The 25,543-nt window shown below is 44.8% G+C and overlaps 1 protein-coding gene across 1 annotated transcript; it reads left to right on the top strand.

The window, feature by feature from the left end:
- Window positions 1-18,661: 18,661 nt before the first annotated feature.
- On the top strand, window positions 18,662-25,308 carry KCNS2 (potassium voltage-gated channel modifier subfamily S member 2). The gene is made up of 2 exons (XM_081013150.1): window positions 18,662-19,314; window positions 20,707-25,308. Exon 2 carries the CDS (start codon window positions 20,748-20,750, stop codon window positions 22,179-22,181), a length of 1,434 nt encoding a protein of 477 aa, XP_080869276.1. The 5' UTR covers window positions 18,662-19,314; window positions 20,707-20,747; the 3' UTR covers window positions 22,182-25,308.
- The last annotated feature ends 235 nt before the right edge of the window (window positions 25,309-25,543 follow it).

Here is a 25,543-nt window from a genome sequence, read left to right as displayed (position 1 = left end):
TGAACATTGAGGTTCATATTCTCAGTGAGTGTGCATATTTGTGTGCAAACACACAAATCCGCACATTCATGTACACACACTAATTGTCATAGTCTAATACTGGGGTCAGTAAACTTTTTCAGCAGGGGTCCAGTCCTCTGTCCCTCAGACGTGGGGGTGGGTAGACTATTTTTTTTGGGGGGGAATGAATTCCTATGCCCCACAAATAACCCAGAGGTGCATTTTAAATAAAAGGACACATTCTACTCATGTAAAAACACGCTGATTCCCAGACTGTCCATGGGCCAGATTTAGAAGGCAATGGGGCCGGATTTGGTCCCCAGGCCTTAGTTTGCCTACCCATGGTCTAATAGCTATCGCAATACTCTTGAATGTCAGTCGTTATGCGCCCAAAGCAGCAGCACCCACAAGGTGGAGGTATTGGCAGTGGAGGAAACCCTATGGGGGGTGGGAGACCAAAACACTGCCCAGTGAGGACTGAGCATGCTCAGAGACCACAGAATGCTGACTGACAGTGGGTGAGGAAAGAAAAACCAAGTGGGAGGAGGAATGGAATGGAATGTCCTGAACCCATCATCATCTTGAACCAATCAAAATCATTTCGTTCTTCAGCCCTCGTTGTAATGCCATGTGGTTACATATAATCATTTTTCAGTGTCTTTATTAAGACTAATTTTCCTATTCATTAAATGCCACTCAATATCCTCTTTCTTCTACTTACAAAATAATTCAAGATTAATCACAATTGCTATGCCAAGCCGATTGTCTTTTCATGCATACAATGGCCGCCATAGAGTCTATTCTTTTCAGTGTTCCGGAATGAACGTTTGATATGTACAGTACCTAAAAGCAGCTAGTCCTGCACTATAAAAGGTAGGAAGACACAGGTCTTTCCAGTTTTGCTTGGCCACAGGCTCAAGAGGAAATGGAATAATCCAAACCATACAGTTTTATGGAATTATTATTTTCTCCATCAGCATCTTACTGAAAACCACCCAAAGAAGAAGATTGTGTTATTGGGCAGCATATAAATGCCCAAAATGTAACAAATAAAACTTAATTAAAAAGATGCTGTTGTATAACTGCTGATCGGAAGTGAGTCATCCTAACATGTTTTTATATCTAGATATATGGGCTTGTATGTGTTCAGCTGAATTCAAACAGTGTAAGAAGAGATTTGTTGTAGCTGTGCTCCCAGATATAGCACCCTGGGACCAGCTTTGCAGCTACACCAAAGAGATAAGGAAGTCAGGGACAAGTGAGGCTCCTTCTAATCTTGTTGCTTTTTATGGAAATGCTTTATTTCAGAAATGGCCAGGCTGCTTCTTAAAGCGACAGCCGTTAGCTAATTGAAACAATATGCAAAGAACTCTTAACAGTTTTAAAGAAGCAGTGTTAATTAACATGCTTTGCTGCCATATGCCACAGTGTGGGTGAAGCAGCACAACAACAGATGTTTGGCAAGGCAAGCCTGGAAGGGCAGAAAATAATATGGGTTTCTATTGTTGGTAGCTACGCCATCTGAAAGTGCAAGTCCCAAGAAGACAGGAGCTGCCTCTACGCGCACATTCAGGTACTTTAACTTAGTGGGGCTTTAAAAAAAGAAAGTCAACAATACCTCACAGTACAAATCATGTGGGTGCACAATGGAGGTGGTCCAATGTGAGCAAAGCTCGATTGGGTCAGAACCACCAGATTCTATGGTTAAATGCATTTGCAATTGATTTCTGTCTGTACCGCTGAGACCAGAGCCTAAAGTTATTTAATTGCATGGGTGGCGCTGTGGGTTAAGCCATAGAGCCCAGGACTTGTCGATCAGAAGATTGGCGGTTCGAATCCCTGCGACGGGGTGAGCTCCCGTTGCTCGGTCCCTGCTCCTGCCAACCTAGCAGTTTGAAAGCACACCAAAGTGCAAGTAGATAAATAGGTACTGCTCTGGTGGGGAGGTAAACGGTGTTTCCGTGCACTGCTCTGGTTCACCAGAAATGGCTTAGTCATGCTGGCCACATGACCTGGAAGCTGTACACCGGCTCCCTCGGCCAAAAAAGCGAGATGAGTGCCGCAACCCCAGAGTCGGCCACGACTGGACCTAATGGTCAGGGGTCCCTTTACCTTTACCTTTACTACTGCAGACTCCTTTTCCTTCTGTGCAAGTTAGGGTGGCTGTATACTCAATATGGAAGAATGTTTCTTTTTAAGAGGGAGAGAGAAGGAACCATTTCAGCACATGCTAATTTCCCCACAAAGGCAACGCTATTACGACAGTGGCATCTATGGTGGTGGGGAAGGTAGAAACTTCCTTTTTGTGCAATTAATAAAGCATCAAGAATCCTGCTCTGTATTTAAATTGGCCATAAAGGAACCTGACATTCTAAAGCTGTATGTGAGGTCTGCATATAAGCCGCCTAATCCTGTGAAGTTAGCTACCACACACCTAATCCCATTGATTTCTATGGATTTAGGCATTGATTGATTGATTGATTGATTGATTCACTTATTTGTTTATTTGGGCAATTTGTATATGCCTTATATTTGAACAAAACTCAAAGCCATTTACAGCATAGCTTGAACTGTCTTAAACAAACAGCGTATGCAAAAAAATTAGGAAATTTCTGTGTTCTATAAAACACAATTAGCAACTGTCATGGAAACTTTTGTTGAGATTTCTGCATTGCAGGGGGTTGGTATAGATGACCCTCGGGGTCCCTTCCAGCTCTACAGTTCTGTGATTCTATATGAAACAGAGAATTTTCTGTGGTATCAAAATTAACAAGGCACATAGAAGCCAGTTACAAAAATACAAGGAAGATTCCTAATAAATAGAGTAAGCAACTAATCAAGTAAGATATTACAAATGAAAAGCAACTAAAAAGTATAAGTTCAGCATTTTAAAATAACATGATAGACAATTGGGGGGGGGGGATTCAACCCATTTCCCAACCACCATACATCAGTGTGTCAAAGCAATCTAATTTAATTCCCAGCCCACTGTGTAGCAATAAACACAATGTAATCTAACTGCAGGGAGACTAGGCTAGGTTAATATTTGTACATATGCAGCAGTTCATGACAACAGATTGCAGTGAGATACAAGGGGCCCGATCCACAAACAGTGTATTGGGTGCAGGTGGAGTACTTCTGGAGCAGGGTGGTGTTGGTTGCTGCTGCCTATGGTTATGGCTTTGTTAATTCTAGTGCTTTTAAAAGATGTTATTCATTTTTAACATTGCTTTTCTCTCTTTTTAACGCTGCTCTTTTTAACTTCAGAAGTTCCTTACCAAAGTGATCGTTGTGGATTGGAAGAGCATTGTAGAAATATTAGATAGATCGATAGATGATAGATAGATGATAGATGATTAGATCGATAGATGATAGATAGATAGATAGATAGATGATAGATAGATAGATAGATAGATAGATAGATAGATAGATAGATAGATAGATATGCTTCAGGGGTTAAAATGAAGAGCCCAGTCTTCAGGAAAGCAATGCCTTTCTCCTGAGTTTACTCATCTGCAGTTCAGCTACAGCTGAATGCCTATCTGCAAGGTGTTTACTGTTGCTAACGGATGGAATTGTTGCTTGGAATGTTTAATTCATAGCAGAACGTGCAGCGTTTGCTCTGTGCAACCCAGCTTTCATCCAATGATGATCGTATAAATAAACAAAGAAATACTCAGAGAAAACAAATCACCAGTCCATCAAAATGCCTGATAAATTAGTTCAACAGTCTGGACTACAGACATATTCAGTGAATCATCATCTTCACCCAGAGTAAATAAATTCAGATTAAGCCAAACTTGATTGAACCCTGCTGAAGTTTGGCACTGGGAACACAATGGATCAGTCTGAAATCTCACATTAGGAACACATAATCTCATAAGATTTATGACTGTTATTGCTCACCACATATGTTTCTAGGTTACTGTTTGCTGTGTTAAGAGTGGGATGCTCAGAGTTTATAAAGGTTTCCTGGTTGTTATATGCTTTAATCGTGTTAAAAGTGTGTGTACTTTGCTTAAGCTCACACACTTTCAAAGGTGGAAAGCAAACTTTAACCTTTGTCACATACTTGAGTCCCACTCTTTCTTTCTTTTTTAAGAATAATTTTTTATTAACCGACCAATCACATCAAATCAAACCAAATTACATAAATTCCAAATTACACAGCCGAATTTTAAATTTTTGTTGCGGATACCCATATTTCAAGTTCCGAAGGGATCCAATCAACTTCTTGCTTCTTACTGCTGTTTTAATGTCCACAAATCTAACCTTATGATGTTCACAGTACTATCCAGTCCTTTCTTATTATTTTTCCACATCTCTTGTTGTTATTTTCATATATTTTTCCTTTCTCTTTGTGACCTCTGATAGTCTCCGCAAGCTGGTTAGAACAGTTTGTAATCCTGCGTGGATATTATTTTTTTTATCCAGTAGCCATATCCAGACGTTTTCCATATAACATCACTTCCATACATCAAAACAGTCTTAGCGTCATTAATCTTCACCAATCTGCCTCCTTTCTCAAAACCTCTGAGGAGATTCACTAGGAATGCAGTCTGAAAACAAATCCGTTCTTCCTCCCGGCTGTAAATCCTTTGGCAAGATGGCGACTCCGAATTAATTGCTGTGCCGTTCCCAAAAGCTCTTATTGCTTCTCGGTCTCCATAAAGCATACTTTTGGTTAAAGTTTATCTCCACACAGACCTTAATCATCCTGCTTGGGTCAGATCAACCAACAGTTCTAATGAGGAGGGGTTCTTGTAAATCACATAGAAGGAAAGTAAAAAAGGTTCCCCCCCCCATTCAGCCCCATTGTCAACATACCCCGCCTTTGGTGTATCTTCATCGTAAAATATTCCTGTTTCTCCAGCCCGTCGTCTTCTTTCGCAGAGGTCACTTAAATTAGCAGACTTCGCTCCCCTTCTTCACTTGAAATATGTGCATTTGCTTCTTTTGTAATTAATTATTCCAAATTGCTGCAACTAGTGCGCGATCAGAGACAGCGTCCAGGAGAGCTGATGTCCACACGGGGGCATTCTGCCTAGGGCCCTCACCCCCTTCTTTCGAATTAGGGGGTGATTTATGGGCACAGCAGGCAAGGGCAGTGTTCCCCATTTCCTTGGGGCAACAAGGGAGGCTGCCTACTCCCATAACAGCCTCTTAATTACCCCGTGTGGGTCGGAGAGATGGTATTGTCGGCCATCTTCCAATGCGCCCCCTAGTGGCCCCTGAGTCCCACGCTTTCTCTTGTTTATATCATCGGCTTCTAATCCACAGGACTTTTGGATCAGAATTCTTGTAAACTGGTTTTGGAGCAATGAAAATGTGCAATTATCCTGTATACCTGAAGTTTCTCCTGAGGGGAGAGCTAAATTCAGAGACTTGGAGATAATCTTTTAGAACTTGATTGCCCATGAGGAAAGTGTGTGTGTGTGTGTGTGTGTGTGTGTGTGTGTGTGTCCCACAACAGTCTCTGGTTAAATCTGTGTTTCAGGAAAACAGGAACAAACATTGGTGTTCACAGCACATGTTCATTTTGCTGTGGCTAGTATGAGAACCTTTGGGAAAGGCCTAAAATCAGCTGCTTAAACAAAAATGTTTTTATGGGGCCCTGAAAACAGTACAGCAAAGGCACTGGCCAACTATCAATGAGCAGTGAGTTCCAAAGTATAGGATCAATTCCTTGCAAGTGCAGAGCAAATAGTATGTGGCATTTGCAAAAGTGCCACTTCCCACAAATCAAAGTGTTGGGTGAGTATAGATGGGGAAAGGTGATCCTTCAGGTAAACAGGTCCCAAGCTGTTAATGCTGGAGGATATTCATTACTCACAAGGGATAATTCATGGCTGAATTATAAGTGTCACCTGCATTAGATATGGCATTGATTCTAGAGGATTATGTAGGCTTGCATATAAATGTTGTGGTCAAGGAGGAGGTTCAGTTCTAGGTCATTGCAGTCGCTATGCAGTCACTACTATGGAGAGGCTTCTCCCCTAATAAAATGATACAAGGCTTCAGCTTATACTTTGTTTGAACGTCCTTTGATTACATGCACTATCGCCATTCTCACTGCTCACAGCAAAACCAAACTAAACACCTTGGAGCATGCGCAGAGTCCTAGTCAAACCTAGCTTCTCATATGCACCTGGGCTTTCTGGCCCATGGCTATTGAGAGCTGAGGTGGTATAGGTGGCTAGAGTGCTGGGAGTTGTTGTTTAGTCATTTAGTCGTGTCCGACTCTTTGTGACCCCATGGACCAAAGCACGCCAGGCACTCCTGTCTTCCACTGCCTCCCGCAGTTTGGTCAAACTCATGCTGGTAGCTTCGAGAACAGTATCCAACCATCTTGTCCTCTGTCGTCCCCTTCTCCTTGTGCCCTCCATCTTTCCCAACATCAGGACCTGGGAGACCAGGGTTCAAATCCCCTCTCAGCCATGAAGTTCACTGGGTAACGTTGGGCGAGTCACTCAGTCTCAATCTAGCCTACCATGCAGGATTCTTCTGAGTATAAAATGGGAAGGAGGAAAACTATGATATTGAAAGGTGGGATGTAAATGTAAAACAAACCAACACTGTTTTTATTGAGCTCAGTGGTGGAACATCTGCTTTGCATGCAGAAGGTGTCCGGTTCAGTCCCAAGCATCTCCAGGCTGGGCTGGGAATCCTCCTCTGCCTGAAAGATCTACTGCCACTCAGGGTAGGTAGTACTGAACTAATGAACCATTGGTTTGGCTCAGTATAAGGCGACTTCCTTTGTTCCCATCCATAGGGATTGTGCATTATTTACTGGTGGGTTTTTTTTTAATGGTCAACCTTTTAAAGTTCAATACTATATGCTGTAACTTGCTAGTATGAGATATCCCCAGAAATATGACTTACAGGTATATCGCCAGCCAAAAACGAGATATATTGACCTTTTAAAAAATACTCTGCAAAACAAAAGCTGCTCAGTTGTGGCCTTCCAGGATTTGCTCCAGCCATGAGCCTTGGCTTGACTTTTCGGCTTCCATTGTGTTTCTGCCTGCCAGTCCTGTTTCTGTTGCAAGGCCTTGAGAAGGTCTTAGAGGACTTGGCAGCACAGCAACATCCCACAAAGTCAACACTACAGCTCTCTTTCTCTCCAGCTGCAAGGAGAGCTGAAACCATTTCTAAAAAGGGGGGGGGAGCCCCTTTTTTTAAAAAAAAAAACAACAGCCATGATCTCGCTCTTTCAATGCTTGAGTTCACAGCAATCAATTTTTTTCAACATTCGGTTGCGTTTCCTCTCCTAACCCTATCTTAGTTTTCAAGTAAAAGCTGCAGATTCCAGTGAAAGCAGTCTCCAAGGAAGGGTCCTTAGATTAGAGTTGACTTTGTGTGTGCACAAAGGGATGAAATGCAGCTTGCACAACTTCACCTAATACTGCTTTACCCTGGTGGGAGACTGTGCCAACCCCCCCCCCCCCAAATGAAGATGGGAGTGAGAGGATGTGACTGGATTTTGGTATGACTTTAAAAGCTCAGACTCTCCCTGTCAGAATACTTAAAGGTCTGTTATTATCTGTACGTAGTAGCATTTCTTGATAACCAGCACCAAGGTATTGCAATTATGTGATCAAAGTAAGAATGAGGCACTTTTGGAACAAAACTAGAACTTTATTTACACTTGATGAGGGTTACAGTTTAATGGCTACCCTATTAAGGTTCGTTTTAGACAAACACTATTTACAGAGATGGGACGCGGGTGGCACTGTGGGTAAAACCTCAGCGCCTAGGACTTGCCGATCGCATGGTCGGCGGTTCGAATCCCCGCGGCGGGGTGCGCTCCCGTCGTTCGGTCCCAGCGCCTGCCAACCTAGCAGTTCGAAAGCACCCCTAAGTGCAAGTAGATAAATAGGGACCGCTTACCAGCGGGAAGGTAAACGGCGTTCTGTGTGCTGCGCTGGCTCGCCAGATGCAGCTTGTCACGCTGGCCACGTGACCCGGAAGTGTCTGCGGACAGCGCTGGCTCCCGGCCTCTAGAGTGAGATGAGCGCACAACCCTAGAGTCTGGCAAGACTGGCCCGTATGGGCAGGGGTACCTTTACCTTTATTTACAGAGATAATTGATAACTTTCTTAAACTCCTAACTTTGAACCTGTCTCTGAATAGAATAATTCCTCCTACAATGACTATAATTTGTGTCCATGCTGCCCCTGACATTGCCTGTCACTGAAGTGATTAATAAACACATATGCCTAACAGGTTTAATTTCCCCACCCACCCATTTGTTAAACTGCACATTATCAGCTTTCCCACTGCACCATTTCCCTGCAACTCCACATTTTGTATCTGAAAAAAAACAACAGCCAATAATATCCTTGCTGCTGCATTAAATATATCAGAGGATGTTGCACTGTTGCAGACCCTCCAAGTGTCCCTATTTTCCAGGGACAGTCCTAGATTTACAAAAGCCTTCCCAGTTTCCGATTTGATCCTGGAATGCCCTGCTTTCCCTTAGGAAGTCCCTATTTTCATTGGAGAAATGTTGGAGGGTATGGTAGGATGTCCCTATTTCAATATTGGAAGGTATGGAGTTATGCAACCCCCGAGCCAAGGAGATAAGCAACTATGCAACCTTGAAAAAACATCTGAAGACAGCCCTGTATAGGGAATTTTTTGACTGTTTAATGTTTTATTATGTTTTTTCTCAGTGCTATTTTTCTAGAAAAAGAGGTGCTGGAACTCACCATGAACTCACTCTTGTTCTCTTAAAATGGCCTTCACCTGAGAGGTGCTGGAACTGAGGTCCAGTGAGTTCCAGTTGGAAAAAAAGCTCGTGAAGTCTCAGAAACACAGTTTTTTAATTATTATTACTGTTACACTACTGCTGCTTCTGCAGCTGCAGGATTAGGGATTGTACAATATCATCTGAGAACAGCAATGCTCTTCTGGTTTCTTTTTCAATTAGTAATGAGATGCTGCTGCATTAAAATAATATACAATGTGACTATAGGATGGAGATGTAGAATCTTGGGCTACAACTCCCATCATATCTGACCATTGGCCAGGCTGACCGGGGCTGATGGGAGTTGTAGTCCAACATCATCTGAAGGGACATAATTTCCCTATCCCTGTTATAAGATAAGGGACTGATTGCATCAGGGACGGTTCTGCTGAAATAGGAATCCATCTGTGCACCTAGCCAGCTTTTGGGGGAGCCACAAATAATGTTATGTGATGGGTCGTCCTGCTAACCTTCTTACAGGCATTATTTATGTTATATGGCATTAAGCATCCCCTCGGAGGCATGCATTAGGACCAAGCTAATTGATATTTATAAAGCTCTTTGGAGATCTTGAGCAGGGAGCCACGAGCATTTTGATTCACCCCGGGACCACCTGCCTCGAAAAAGGATGCATTAATTTAAATGCTGCCTGGCCCAGTGCAGCCACCAATCTGATATCACTCCAGGAAATCCACAGAACAGATGCAGCTGTCACATTCAATTTCCCTCTCCCCCCAAAACACAGAGGACAAGGAACTCCTTGAGGTGGAGCAAAATAAAACAAATGAAAAAGGAGCACATTCAAAGTAGGAGCAGAAGGAAACCCCATTGTTTCACTCTAGCAGCTTATGAAGGTACCACCCGTGTTGCGAGAGAGAGAGAGAGAGAGAGAGTGAGTCATTTTTCCTCCCACAGAGCAAAAAAGACCTGGACTCAGCCCCCTCTTCCTCCTCCTTTTTAGCATGTGCACTGGATAGCAGCGTGGCGTGGTGTTTTCACCTTCCCCACATATGCCTGCATTTTGAAGCAGGAAAACCATTGTCAGATATTCCTTGTTGCAGCTTTTAGAGCTCCCTCACCTTTTCCAATCAATCAGTATCAATCAGTGGGTGCCACGCAGCAGCGCCATACATTCATTCCACTGCCCACCTATTCAGTTATCAGATTGCCTCTTCTTATGCTGTAACTAGAGGCGGGTTTAGGGGAACACAACCAGTTCGGTCGCACTGGGTGTGGAGCCTCGGGGGCACCACAGGGGACGCCACAACAACGATGTGGAATGGAAGGTGGGGGGGGTCAGGGGGCACCGAATTTTAGTGTCACGCAGGATGCCACTAAAATTTGAGATGCCCATGGACTACCACTGTGTGCTTTTTATCATATGTTTCAGGCATCTTTCTCAGCATGGGTCACAGTATTCTCCTCAGCATTTCATTTCAATTGAAAAAGAACTATGAAAGTTACTAGTCCTCATGGTTGCTTAAAATAAACAAATGGAGGATGATAGATGCAATCAACCTCTCCGTAGGGAAAAACCTACTGACATGCCTTGTTTGATTATTTCCACTTGTATCCTCGCCAGTCCCTTGGGGTTTAAGCAGGAATGTTATTAAAATTAAATAGAAAAGAGGGATTTTAAAGTTAAAATACAGATGTCCTGGTTATAAACAACAAGGAAGTATTGAGTGGTATCCAACTAACTCATTCCATTGGTGATTGTGGAATGGAAATCCCCCTCTCCACCCTCCATGTGCCTCCTAAACCTGTTCTGGGGGTTCCCTTATCACTTTGGAGCAGAACTTAGGAAGCTATACATACAGGGAGTGGAGGGTGAATTTCATTGCACAATGAGAAATCCTTGCACTGAATAAAGATTTGGTTGGATGCCATCCATTCTTTCTAAAACATCAGAAGCTTTGGTGAAAGTTCCACAAGAGGGTATTGCTGGGAGTAAAGCAACAACACGTGCACTAAGTTACCAGAACCAGGGGGTGGTATCTCAAATTTCAGTGGTGCCCTGTTCAACGCCAAAATTCTGCACCCCTGCCTCTCGCCTTCCAATCTGCATCATATTTGCAGTGCCCTCTAAGGCATCCCTGAGGCTCTGCACCCATTGCAACCAATCTGGTGGCACTGCCCCAAATCCACCTGTGGGTATGTTATAGGCAGAAGGACAACCTGTTGTTTCTCCTTACTGATTCTATCTTGAGTAACACTACCTGTAGGTTGCTTTTCTCTTCCTTCCTGGTACTTCATCAGTATTAGTGTCAGACTTTTCTTTTGTTAACATCATAACCTCTGCAATGGCCAGATGTGCTCAGAATTGCTTTGATTGCCAGGAGTAATAAATCTTAAATTCATTTACTCTTGCAACTAGCAGTCTTACGAGACTCTTTGTTTTTGCACCCCGTTGCTATATACACCAGCAGGAATTTCATTTTAGTATTCAGCTGATCAGTGGAACTCACAGCTGCGAGAGGTGGATAAACCCATTTTCAGATCAAACAAGCTAGGGAAAGGGAAATTGCTGTATGATTGATGATGAGCAAGTTTCAAACTTAGGGCCTGCAGTAATGGAGTATTCCGAAACATACTCCACAGCTCAGCTGGAAAAAACTGCACACAAGGAGATCACATTGCGGGGATGAGAAACAATTGCTTTGTTCGAGACTGCAGTAAAGAATAACTGTCTGAAGTTGCCTTTATTGTGCTTGCGCTGTGTTAGCATTTCTATAGCAACTGCATGCTTGAATCTGTCTGATTCCTTCCTTCCTCCTCAAAGAAAGCAAAAGGTGAATTCAGCAGCAAAGTTTACTGCTTAATTAGAAAGATGTGTCTGAACCAACAGGTGTGCACTGAAGTCTGACTCCAAGGACCGGTTACGTGGACATTATGATGCAAAGCATACGAGATTTGTGCTATCAGGAGAAGAAGGCAGATTGCAGCAAGGTTTAGAGACCTATTCTTGAATGTAATTCAGGTTTACAGTGCAAAAAGCACTGTGTTGTAAAAGCATTGTGGATAATGTAGTGTCCACACTGACTGCCAGTGGTTCTGCAGGATTTCAGACAGGATTAACTTCCAGCCCTGCCTGGAGTTGCTTGGGATTGAACCTGAAACCTTCTGCACGTGAAGCAGGTGCTCTCACTGAACTCTCACTGAACTATTTTACAGGAAGTGCAAGACAAGCTCTAGTGCATTGTGGATTTCCGGGCGGATACTTAAAGAGGCCTTTCATGGGCACCACAAGAGGTATTAGCAGGTCCATTGGCACCTGAAGGCACCACCTTAGTGACCTAGGAGCTAGAGTGAGCATCAGCACAGAGTGTGCCTGGTTGCTCTGCTCAATGCCATCAGATTATACAATATGATTCTCTCCCCCAGGGATAATTAGGATAGAATATTCTTCATCACCACGCCTTCTTCTTTTTCCATCGCCAGCTAGAATTATCTCGCTATGGATCGAAATAGATTGAAACTAGAAAACAAAGCTGTCATATCCACAATACGCAATTAAGACATTTCTAGGTAAAGACCAAAAATTCCCTCTGCTATTTAACACTCTTCTGAATTTAGAAACTGATGCTCATGTCAAAAATATGAAGAGAGAAATGAGAAGTCAGCTCAGCTATTCCGCCCGGAGTGAAGGGTGTGAATTAGCTCGGGTATTTTTTTCACAGTTACAGAGAACAGCTTGCACGTCCCAATCCTCCCTCTGCCCCCACAACTGCATTTTTTGAGAGACAGAGGCGTGTTAAGCACACAATAGCAAAAAGAGAATCCCAGTGAGGAATGTTCGTGCTTTATAGACTTTATTGTAATGTAGATTGTAATCTCCTTGCTGGAAGGGACCTATAATGAAATTTTTAAAAGCATAAATGGTGCTGTAGTAATAACATGCCACCACAGTGATTATTGCTGCTCCTATTTGATTCCACCCCCTAAAGGAATTTCAGTGGCTGTACACTAATAAATTATTTGATGTTACCATGATCCTATTGGCTAAAATCAACAACCCCACACAGCAGTAATGGGGGAATCTGTGGTCCTCCAGATGTTGCTGGACTCCAGCTCCTGTTGTCTGTCCATGGTGACTGATGCAACATCTGGAGGGCCGTTACTGCTCTGTGGGGTTGTTGAGCCCTATCATAGAGGATGCAATGCAGGCCCAGGTATTGAGTATGTTTAGCAGTACCAGAGTCACCATCTTCTTGATGTCGCCTGCACAACGTCATGAGGAGCAAGGGGGTGTTGCCAAAAGCCCTCTGAACTTTGAGGGGGCCTAGTCCCCTAAAAAATAATAATGCCTTGGGCCCTAGGAGCTGGCACATATGAACAGCACATGTGTTATAGTGTTGCTTGCAGATGTCTCTGTGGAAGCATATTATTATGATGGTGATGGTGATGATGATGATGATGATGATGATGACAAATGTATAAAGGTAAAGGTAAAGGGACCCCTGACCATTAGGTCCAGTCGTGGCCGACTCTGGGGTTGCGGCGCTCATCTCGCTTTATTGGCTGAGGGAGCCAGCGTGCAGCTTCCGGGTCATGTGGCCAGCATGACTAAGCCACTTCTGGCGAACCAGAGCAGCTCACGAAAACGCCGTTTACCTTCCTGTCGGAGTGGTACCTATTTATCTACTTGCACTTTGACGTGCTTTTGAACTGCTAGGTTGGCAGGAGCAGGGACTGAGCAACAGGAGCTCACCCCGTCGGGGGGATTCGAACCGCCGACCTTCTGATCGGCAAGTCCTGGGCTCTGTGGTTTAACCCACAGCGCCACCCGTGTCCCTTCAAATGTATAATGGTCCCCAAATCAGGATGGTGACTGCAAGAAGGAGCTCATGTCTAGACCTATCCAGTAACCCTTTCAGAAGAAGAAATTCTGCTCCTGTAAAGAGGGCCTGTCAATTGTTTTCTCTCTGGGAGCAGCTCAGCAATCATCATTGCCGGTCTGCCGCACTTGTGGGCATTCTACCAGCTACAGATTGGATTGTCCTTGTGGAGGGCATGCCTGGCCTATTCTCTCATATGCTGGTAAGTGCCTCCTGGGGGGATGTTTGCAATTCAGGTCCAAATCCTCAGCAAAGTTTCTATTGACGATAGTAAGGCATACTGCATATATAAAAACCCAAAATGTCAATGCTGATGTCAAACTTGTCATCGTCCCCTGTCAAAGTGCACTGGATGTCTAAGGTCTAGTCTAGTGATTCAAATGCTACATCTGATCAGAATAAAGAAGAAGAAAAAGTAGGCAGAGGCCTTAGACACAGTAATGAATAATAGAGTTTTAATGCCCTGTATACAGTAGCACTTTAAGGCTATTAAAAGTATTTCAAACCCTGGCTACCTGTAGCGATGGAAGGACCTCCACCCGTTCTCTCCGTGTCTCATTTATCCAATCTTAAATTTAGTTATTCACACTTCTACATCAATGTGAAAATTTCTTTTTTAAATCCTCCTGAAATTTCTCCAGCATTTTAGTGTGAATTTCTGTTTGTACAGTTTTGACTAATACACACGGTTTTGCAAGCAATTTCTCTAAATATAATGCATTTTTGCTTGCTATTTTCACACACACATTTCACTCCTTCCCCTAATATGTGCATTTTTTGTGAACAATGGTTGGTTGGCGAGCAGCAAATTTCAGATAAGTGAAAATTTTGAAGGATGGCTGCATTTTGGTTCTCATATAGTGTCAGAAAGTGTGAATCTGATAAATCCAGCTTTAAGTGTGAACCACATCAGTTTTCTCCCGCATCCCCCATCACCCGCAACTCCCATCAACCCTGCCCATTAGTCTGTGTGGCCAGGGCTGATGGGAGTTGGAGTCCAGCAACATCTGGAAGGTTGGCTGCCACTGGACTAGCGAGACCTGGGTTCAAATTCTGACTCAGCCATAAAACTAACATACAGGGTGACCCACAGCCAGCAACTATCTTTCAGCCTAGTCTAGCTCATAGGTTTGTTGTTTAGATAAAAGCAGGGACTATTTATGTTGCTCTGACCTCGGAAGAGGGGCAGATTAAAAATGCAATCAATAAATGCAAAATGCTCTGCCGAAGATCGTTGCTTTTTCCCCCCAGCAGGTGTTCTCAGACTACCCCAGTGAGCTCTAAGATGAGAAACATTTGTTCCGTCCTCTCCAGTTGCACAAACACAAACACTTTGATTGCCAGAACTTTCAACAGTGAGCCCAGGAAGGGACCTGCCAAGGCAAATGCATCTGGATTGTAACCACATGGGCTCACGGAGCGCTTACAGCTCAGGGGCTCTGAGGTAGGAGTATTGGCATAGTAATGAACCTGTTTTCCAAAAAGAAAGCCGTGAAGCTAGCTGGGGGCAAGCTCCATTGAAGTCAATGGGACTTGCTTCTGAGCAGACTGTAAGAGATTAGCCCAGTGGACCACAGCATTATTGGTCAGGGTGGGGAGAATAGGAAAGTGTGGGGAGGGGAAAAGGGGGCAGACTACTGAGCAATTTCCAGTGTAAGTATGACTGTTGAATGTAAGCTTTGCCATTCCTGCTGCACAATCAGTGTATCAGTCTGATCTCCCTAATGTGTATTCCGCTTGTGAAGGACAGAATGGAGATATGACTCATGGCAGGAGGAGATGCACAAAGAAAGGTCACTGTACGTCTAGATAATTTACGAAGAAGATATGAGTCTGCTCTGATACATGCAAACAATTTCACCAACTTTCTCCGAATAAACACAAGGCACCAGGGTGATTGCAGACAGGACTGAATCACATGCATTGCTTGCCCAATCCATTGTTTATTTGATTGTTTGTTTGTTTGTTTGTTTGTTTGTTTGTTTGTTTAGGGAGTGATGCCCCACCCCTCATAGAACTTCCCAGGATAGCTTACAAAAATCTCTTAACAGAATAAAATAAATTAAAACATACGGAAATGTACAAAAGCCACAGTGTACAAGCCAAGATAAAATGAATCAGTTTGCATTGAAAAGCTTGAGAAAGTGAAAAATGAAGTATTTTCCTGGTGGTGAAATGACAGGCAGTCAGGTTGTGTATCCACAGCAGTGACCAGAGGAGGAATGACCGCTGGGAGGAGTGCAGAGAGAAGAAACGCCATGGTGCATCTGCAGCAGCACAATCGGACACCTTCATCTGCCCCAGCTGCAACAAAACATGCCTCTCCTGTATCGGTCTCTACAGCCACAGCAGGTGCTACAACCTTCCAACAGTTTACCTTTACCCCCATAGGCACATCCAACAACAAACTTTCCTAGGGAGAGCATTCCACAACCAGGGTGCCACCACTGAGAAGGTCACCTTCTTCCCATGGTGGAGGACTGAGTATGCTCACTTCTTCCTCTGTACACGTAGCATATGGGGTATGGGCACTCAGATATCATACTAAAGAGGTGACATTCCGGACTATATCTGTATTGTGGTTGTGGATGGAGATTATGAGTGCATTTATTGTTAAATCGTGTCAGGGTGTTTTAGGGGAAATGACTCATAAATAAATAGTGTGCGTGTTTTTTAAAGGAATGCACACACCTCTACCTCCAGCATGAAATGTTTCCAGAGGGGTAGCCCCACAAGTCTCTTGCAGCAAAAACAACAAAGGTGGTGTATTTGATCCAGCTGTGCACTTTTTATGTTCTATTGTGCGCCTGGTGAGATGTTAAACCAAGGTGACAGCCACACCAGACATTTAAAGAACATAACTTCCCTCTCAAAGAATTTCAGGAACTGTTGTTTATTAAGGCCACTGGATATTGTAGTTTTGCAAGGGATAAACTACAGTTCCCAAAATTATTGGGGGTGAGCCATGCGCTTTAAGTGTCTGGTATGTAACTAACCAAACAATCTTGTCTCACCTTCAAAGCTAGCACTATGTTTATAGCATAAGCCTCCACTAACTACACCCCTCTTCCTGCAAGGCAGCGGGTAGGGTCCTCCTTTGTCAGGCAGATGGGCAGAAATTGTGTGGCAGGCAGAAATTCAACTGATTGAATTAAGCCTTTTCTGGTATGGAAATACAGTGATGGAAAACTCTTCTCCTGTTGATATTTTGTCTGTCAGACATCTTATGACACATGTGTAGTCCCCAATCTATTTTGGGATCTTACATCCCACCTGTAAAAAAAGAACACAAATGCACACATGACCTGAAGTGTATGCAAATTTTATGCAAATTTATACCCTCTTTTGCAACTGAGGCAGAGAAACTAATCCATATGCTAGGTCCAGAAAATCCTGCTGAACCCCCCCCCCCCCGCTCCTCTCATTTTGGAGAGGGGGGGACCTTGACTTTTACCCCAAAATCCTGCCCTAGCAACACTGCTGATCCTGGTCCATGATAACTTTCTGCTAAAATTACTCTCTTCTGCCTGGTTTTTTTTGGGGGGGGGGGAGGTATGACAGCTGTTTCTCCAAAATAAAGGTTATGCACTCATGTTTAAACAGGTTTGCCCCTCATTTATACCACTTGTGAACAATATTCATCCTGTTACAGCAAGAAAGGCCAAAGAACTATCAAATTCTAGGCAACAAAATATTACCATTAATGATCTGTGTAAGCCGACTCTGTGAAAATGCCTTATTAATGTGAAAAGCAGTCGTTAGCAATTACTACTATTAACATACCAATGAGCCTGGAGACTTGCTTTCTCTAGTAAGGGACATAGTACTAGATGGTGGGCATGGCCCAACAAGTTCTGCTGAATCAAGGAACAGAGTACTTTAGCCTTCTCCCCCAACCTGGTACTGTACAGATGTTGAACTACAACTCCCATCAACCCTGATCATTGGTCATGCTACTGGGGCTGATGGGAATTGGAGTCCAAAACATCTGAATGGTGTCAAGCAGAAGAAAGGTGGTCTAGTCCAACCTTTGTCAACCTGGCACCCTCCAGATGTTTGGGAGAACAGCTCCCATCATGCTGGCTGTGGTTGATCCGAGCTGTAATTGTGATGATGATGATGATGATGATGATGGAGCAGTTGAATCTCACTTTTCAGCCAAAAAGGTGACCAGAGTGGCTTAAGGGTAAAGGTAAAGGGGACCCCTGACCATTAGGTCCAGTCGTGACCGACTCTGGGGTTGCAGCGCTCATCTCGCTTTATTGGCCGAGGGAGCCGGCATACAGCTTCATGTGGCCAGCATGAATAAGCCGCTTCTGGCGAACCAGAGCAGCGCAAGGAAACGCTGTTTACCTTCCCTCTGGAGCGGTACCTATTTATCTACTTGCACTTTGACGTGCTTTCGAACTGCTAGGTTGGCAGGAGCGGGGATTCGAACCACCCACCTTCTGATCGGCAAGTCCTAGGCTCTGTGGTTTAACCCACAGCGCCACCCGTGTCCCCCAGACTGGCATACATACCACCAATTAAAGCAAGACAGTTCCTGCCCATAGGCTTACAAGCTAAAACAAATGACACACATGGGGAAAGGGGCAGGAAGGAAAGAGTGGGACAGAATAAGAACTCAAACACCAATTGAGAGTTCAGAGTGCCTGATGGAGCTGGTCTGTCACAGCAGAACTGCTGGAGTGAGCCCTGCTTCCCACCTCTCCCACTAAGGGAGAGATGTGGTGGCATTTTCTATGGAATGTTTCTGTAATCCAAAGCATCCTGAGGGCACCAGATAGGCAATGAGTGGTCTAATGCAACACCCTTGCAACAGTGACCAGACAGGTATCTCTGAGAAGCTTAAACCTTCCCAGTTGTGTGTCTCAAAAACATCTGTGATTGGCATAGGCTGCCTCTGAACCTGGAGGTCAGACACTTTCCCCACTTGATATGCAGCATCACCACCTACCCACAGACACCTGAACATCTGGCTGAACATCTGGTGGTAGTGTGATGGCTTACACACACACAGAGAGAGAGAGAGAAGTGAATAGGAAAGGTGGCCAGCCGGTGTCCCGAGTGTGCGGACTACCTCTGAATGCACAAGGATTGTGAGAACAGCCAACTCACTGGAGACGGAGGGAGAACCATGAGCCGTTGTGAACCAGCTGCCAATCCGTTTCGGCAAGGGTCCATTTCTGAAAACGGACGAGACGCTCGCGGATCTCCCTGCTAAGACGGGAAAGCATTACAAAGCAGGCAATTTCTGGACACGGAAGCGTGACTCGCTGGCTCTGGGGCGTCAGCGCGATGGGCTCGATCGCCACTGAGGGCAAGAGAGCTTCACGCTGTGATGAAAGCATTGCTCATGACAGATACTCTTATCTATACAGAAGGAGGCTGGCATCTGTGGCAGAGCTGTGTGTAGGTGGGGAAGAGGAAAGGCACCCCCCCCCTCCCCACACTCAGGCAGGAATCAGTTCCCCTCGCACACGTACGGACTGGCTGCCTTGCCTGCCCGCGCCCTATTTTTCCCCACCATCGATGCCCGCAGGCGACGGGTCTTCTGTCGGTCAGCTCGCCAGCACAACACGCCCATTCCCTGCCTGCGCGCAGATCGAGTGAGCGCCCATCAGATAGTGTCGCCTCGTTGCCAGCGGTGCCAATCGCAGCCCCGTCCCTTCCCGTGGCCCAAGAGCACGATGTCTTTGCGAACTTCGACCTTTAAGAGCAAAAAAGGTGTAGGGGGAGATGTTGACTGTGGGTATTGTGGATTATGATTATGATGACTATTAGCAATCTGCACGGGGATGTGGGGTTAGGGGAGACAGGTGGGTAGGTGGGTGGTGGCTGCAGTCGCTCTAGAGCGATCGGTCCCATTCAGTCCCAAGACACGGAGCCAGGCTAGTTTTTGTGCACGCGGAGCCCCTGCAAAACCTGCCTTCCTTAAGAAAAGGTGTGCATGGAGCGCATCCCTGTGTGGATCCCCTCCTCAGGTACCTCTCAGCTGCAGCCCGACCGGAGGAAGAAGCAGGCGGCGCCCACCTTGGGTCGGGGTGCGGGGAGGCGTAGAATCCTCAGGCAGGGCTTGCCTGGAAAGTGGGGGGATGCCGGTGGTCGCCATGACTGCTGCTGCTGCAGCAGCCGCCGCCGCCGCCGCCGCCTTCAACTGAGTCGGGAGGCGCGGCTGGAGAGGAGCTGTCCATTCAGCACCACGGCGCCGCGGCTTCGCTCTTGGTAGTAGCTCAACTCTCGGGCGTTGTAGGCGCTCCAGGATGTGAGCAACGCCCGCTGACACCTTCTCCGGGAAAGGGGCTGTCTGCCTACTTCCATCACACAAAAGGTTAGGCGGCGGATCGGTTCCTGGAGCCAAGACATCTTCAGCCTGGATGAAGGACCCCGCCCCAGCGATGCTCGAGAGGTGCTGGGGGAAGTTTCACGCTCCCAAACGGGGTCGCAGCAGCAACAGCAGCTCTTGAGGTAAACGGGGGTATGAGTATTTAAACGGCGGGGGTTCCTATTTTAGTCCAACATGGGGAGTTGGCCGTCGGAAACCACTGTCTCTCCTCGCCCTTTGTTATGATGGAGAGCGAGAGAGACCCACACGCTTACTGAGAGGTACCTGGGAGGTAGAGAGAAGGCAGCAAGAGAGGCTTGCCTTCACTCCACTCGCCAGCGCTACAGACTTTGGGGGAAGACGCCGGCTAGTCTGTCACCTGGAGCTGTTTTGGCTGCCCATCCAACCATTAAAATCCATGCCCTATTTCCAGCAGCTCCACTCTTGCTAAAGGAAGGGCTGTGGCAGTCAAGGGCTATGTATGGTATTGTGCCAGTTACAGCACTGCCAGAGGATGTGCACGGAAAGAAAAAGAGGGGAAAGGGCCAAGGAAGCACAGGGTGTCCATTTGTGGATTTAGCACACACTAAGCGATCCCCTCATCTGTAGTGGAGAACAAAAGCTACACCTTAAAGAACAGAGCCTCTTTGTGGTAATCTGTTAATATGTGTGGGGTGCTTTGGGTGTAAGACTATTTTTTGACCCAAATTAAACACAAAAGAGTGGGGGTAGGAAGAATTAAGAATCCCCTCACTACTGGATAACACTGAATGCCTCCTTTAATTATTCCATAGGTCTTCTCTCCCGCCCCATATAGATTTGGAAGACACTCACTATGACAGGGCTGAGTCTGAGGGATTTATCAGAGGCTGATTTTGAAGACAGTGAAATCAGCATCAATGTCGGAGGCTTTAAGAAAAAGATGAGATCCAACACACTGTTGAGATTCCCTGAAACGAGGCTGGGTAAACTGCTGAGCTGCAATTCAAAGGAGTCGATTCTAGAGCTTTGTGATGATTACGACGACACTAAGAACGAGTTCTACTTTGACAGGAACCCTGAACTTTTCCCTTATGTGTTGCATTTTTATAACACTGGAAAGCTGCATGTGATGGGTGAGCTCTGCGTGTTTTCCTTCAGTCAGGAAATCGAATATTGGGGAATCAATGAATTCTTTATTGATTCTTGCTGCAGTTACAGCTACCATGGGAGGAAAATGGAACCAGACCAAGAAAAATGGGAAGATCACAGTGATCAGGAAAGTACCACCTCTTCCTTTGATGAGATCTTGGCCTTCTACAATGATGCTGCTAAGTTTGACAAGCAACCCTTTGGGAAAGTCAGGCGGCAGCTGTGGTTAGCTTTAGACAACCCTGGCTACTCTGTCTTGAGCCGAATATTCAGTGTCCTCTCCATTGTGGTTGTTCTTGGATCCATAGTAACCATGTGCCTCAACAGCCTCTCAGACTTTCAGATTGTTAATAGCAATGGGAACTCTGAGGAAGACCCTCGATTTGAAATTGTGGAACATTTCGGTATTGCGTGGTTCACTTTTGAGCTGGTGGCAAGGTTTGCCGTGGCCCCAGACTTCTTGAAGTTTTTTAAGCATGCACTCAATCTAATTGACCTAATGTCCATCCTTCCATTTTACATCACTTTAATTGTTAACTTGGTGGTGGAAAGTAGCCCTGCTTTAGCTAATTTGGGTAGAGTAGCCCAAGTGCTGAGACTGATGAGGATATTCCGTATCTTAAAACTTGCACGGCACTCAACAGGCCTTAGATCTCTTGGAGCCACCCTCAAGTATAGTTACAAGGAGGTAGGGCTTCTCCTGCTATACCTGTCTGTTGGAATCTCTATATTCTCTGTAGTGGCTTACACAATTGAAAAAGAGGAAAACAGGGCCCTGGAGACCATCCCTGCTTGCTGGTGGTGGGCTACAGTTAGCATGACCACAGTTGGTTATGGAGATGTTGTCCCAGTGACCACAGCAGGCAGGCTGACAGCTTCTGCATGCATCCTTGCTGGCATCTTGGTAGTGGTCCTCCCTATCACACTCATTTTCAACAAGTTCTCCCACTTTTACAGGCGCCAAAAGCAGCTAGAAAGTGCCATGAGGAGCTGTGATTTTGGGGATGGGATGAAAGTTGTCCCTTCAGTCAACTTAAGGGACTACTATGCCTACAAAGTTAAATCTCTTATGGCCAGTCTCACAAACATGAGCAGGAGCACCCCAAGTGAACTAAGTCTGAATGATTCACTGCATTAGTCTCTGGTTCTAAGACCAGTTTGCATGATGGAAAACCAAGAGCTGTATTTATGTGTGTTGTTTTTCCTCACCCCGGCATCTAATATCATCAACTAAGCACCATGGGCAGGTCCACATAACCATTCTTCCTCCACCACCATCCTTTTTTTGGCAGTAATCTTTCAGTAGCAATCCATATGCACTTGAGTCTTGTGAATGGTTCATCGTACATTCGGATTTAGAGACAACATGCATTTTGAAGTTTGTTCAGCTTGTGCTAGCTTGCAATTGGAAGTGTGTTGAACCCATCACAAAGCCATGGTGCACATAAATACCAGCACATGCAAAGGGCCACCTAATGGGAAAAATGGTTGTGGGAATACACTTACTTTGGCAATTGTGAAGAATATAAAGTTTACTTACAGAACGATACGTGGTGCATTTTCATCTAGCTACATAGAAACAGCCTCCTGGTTTTTTCTATGCAGCTGTATTTGTCTCCATGACATTTAGTGCTGGTGATGTTGAGCTTCTTTGTCACATGCATATTTTGCTTTGGAAGTCCTTGTGAGAGAACCGAAAAGAATATTTCCAGGAAGACTACAGAAACAAATCACCTGCAAAGCTGGAAATGTGGCTATCCCAGTTCCATGCACGCTTGTGATACAGTAAAAAGGCCACACAGTTAAATCACTCCTTTGTTTAAGGCCATTATAAAGCAGCTATAACACCCAGATTGCATTTCCAAAACCACTTGCCGCTATCATACTTTACTAGTTAATTGAGAATTCACTTGGGGAATCACTGCCCGTTTATGAGAAGTAAAGCTGTTGTAACCATAATTGTGCAGCTTCAATTGAGTTTGATTATTCTGAAGAAATGAGAAGCAATTGTCAGCAACCCCTACCCTAAAGTGTGATAGAATATTGGGAGAGAGTGACAGAATGTTGGGGATCGATCAATAAATAGACAGACAGAATGATTTCCAAGACCATCCAGTAAGTGCATATTTTTATTTCTTCTGGGTGTCATTGATAAGACTCTCATTCACAGGAACTGATCTGTGATGACAGATTTCAAAAAGTTATCTCCCATCAGCTCCTGCTCCTGAAACATGCATTAGGCCACCCTCTCAAAAAGAGCCTTAAAAAAGAAAAAAGAAAATATCCACTTTTGTGCTGAAGGAAATATTTAAGGCCTAATCTCCCTAGACATGAGAAACTGATACCAACTCTTAACTTCAGTATAATCTTTCATGCTCAGAATTTACATCTCTCTCTCTCTCTCTCTCTCTCTCTCACACACACACACACACACACACACACACACACACAAAATGTCTGAGCTAAGGGATCAACATTAGAAGATATTCTTACAGCTGACTAGTAAAAAGAAATACACCAAATCCAGTGGTAAAGGCAGCAATGTAATATGCAAGCTGACAACTTGAATGGCTTTAAAATAGATTAGACAAATTCATGGAGGATAATGTTATCAGTGGCTACTAGCTATACTCTGCCTCCACAGAGTATTGTGGACACAACCCTCTGCTTTCACAGTGGGAGGCATATACTTCTGAATACCAGTTCCTAGAAACCACAGAAGCAGAGAGTGCTCTTGAACTTAGGTCCTGCTTGCTGGTTTCCCACAGGTGTTTGGTGGTCAACCATTGTGAGAGCAGGATGCTGGACTAGATGGGCAATTGGCCTGATTCAGCAGGCTTTTCTTATGCTCTTTGTTTCTGAGAGGGAGCCACAGGTTCCAATGAGAAGGATGGAGAGGACACATTATATTTTAACATTTGAATGGGAGGCCATTTCCTAAGGGGACCTAAATTCACGTTCAGGAGGCTTACTATGAAACAAATAAACCATACCCATAAAGAGAGCACAGTTCTATACATCTCTACTCAAATGTGACACCCACTGAGTTCAATGGGGCTTGTTTCCAGGTAAGTGGTTATAGGACTGTAGCCTCAAACAATTATCTCAAGCAAGGGTTCCCAAACTGTTGTCTATGGACCACCACTGGTCCACAAAGTTCATTCAGGTGATCCACAGTAAAAAGACAATAAAAAATAATGCAGCATCTAACACAGAACATTACAATTGCTACAACTGGCAGAAAAACAATTGACTGGTCGTCCAAGACCCTCAGCATTTTACAAGTGGTCTGGGGGCAGGGGGGAATTTGTGAAACCACTGATCTAAAAATTCTGACTGAAGGAATCTAACTGATCTCTTAGGGGAGGCGGTTCCACACTACAGTTTCATAATATATATGTTGGCCAGTCCTACCATTAGACAAAGTGAGTCATGCTCCCAGCCATTTTCCTCTGCTAGAGGAAATGGCATATGCTCCATGATTTGTCTTGCCACTGCCACCATCCTCTTAGAGGATATGGAGGATGCTATAAGCTTACCAATGATGAAACAAGATTCAAGCGCCTGTCGAGTCAGCTTTTGTACAAGGAAAGGAGAGAGGAAACCATCTTGTCCTTTGCCTCAGGCAGCAAAATATTTTGGGCCAGCCCTGCACATACACAAGGCTAAAGAGATGTTGGCACTACGCTTTGAGTCCATGCTTTCACCAACCCAGAAGTTCATTTCCAAGTTGAAAAATGCTGTGGCCTTCTCAGCTGGTGGCCCTCTCTCAGCTTGCGACAGCGTTCAAACCATATTAGATGAGCATTCAACTAGATTGAAAGTTGTTTGCATTGTATGGGAGTCTGGGTGGTCTCAGAGAATGTTTAATGCTAAATAGTCCAGCACCATACATTGCGTGGAAATAAGTCTCACTGATTTCAGCAAGACTTATTTCTACATCATGGACACATCCCCAATCTGGGGAATAAATTCTTCTGCACACGCACACACTTCCAAAACATCCCCCAACTCTGAAGTGACTCTTACCAACGTGTGTAATTCTGGGTGCTTATCAGGATCCTTGCAGAGCTTTGGATCATGGTGCAAGATTAGGCAGCTTTCATATTTAAGAACTTGTGTGAAAAGGACTCAGCCACTACTCCTGATTACTCCTATTTCTGAGCAGGTGCAGTTTACCAAATGGTTTACATGAACATTATGGTAAGGCTACTGCTTGTTAAATGATTGTGGGTATTCACGCAAATAAATGGTCCTACTTGTGATTTATTGGATTTAGTGTTTTGACAGGTAGCACATAGAAAGCTACCTTGGACCATGTCAAACCACATGCCCTTCCAGCTTGGTTATTTGTCTACTCTGACTGGCAGTGGTTCTCCAGGGTCTCAGGGAAAGGTATTTCCATCAGGTGCCACCTGATTCTCTTAAAAATGGGAATGCCAGAGATTGAACCTGGGATTCTCTGCATGCCAATTGTGTGCTCTACCCACTAGGGTAGGA

This window comes from Podarcis pityusensis, assembly GCF_964106645.2.
Source record: "Podarcis pityusensis genome assembly, chromosome: 7".
NCBI lineage: Eukaryota > Metazoa > Chordata > Lepidosauria > Squamata > Lacertidae > Podarcis > Podarcis pityusensis.
Note: the sequence above shows the minus strand (reverse complement) of the source record. Positions and strands in the feature narration are given on the sequence as shown.

Coding starts and splice junctions, on each gene's coding strand:
- KCNS2 (XM_081013150.1), top strand. CDS start 20,748: ATGACAGGGCTGAGTCTGAGGGATTTATCAGAGGCTGATTTTGAAGAC.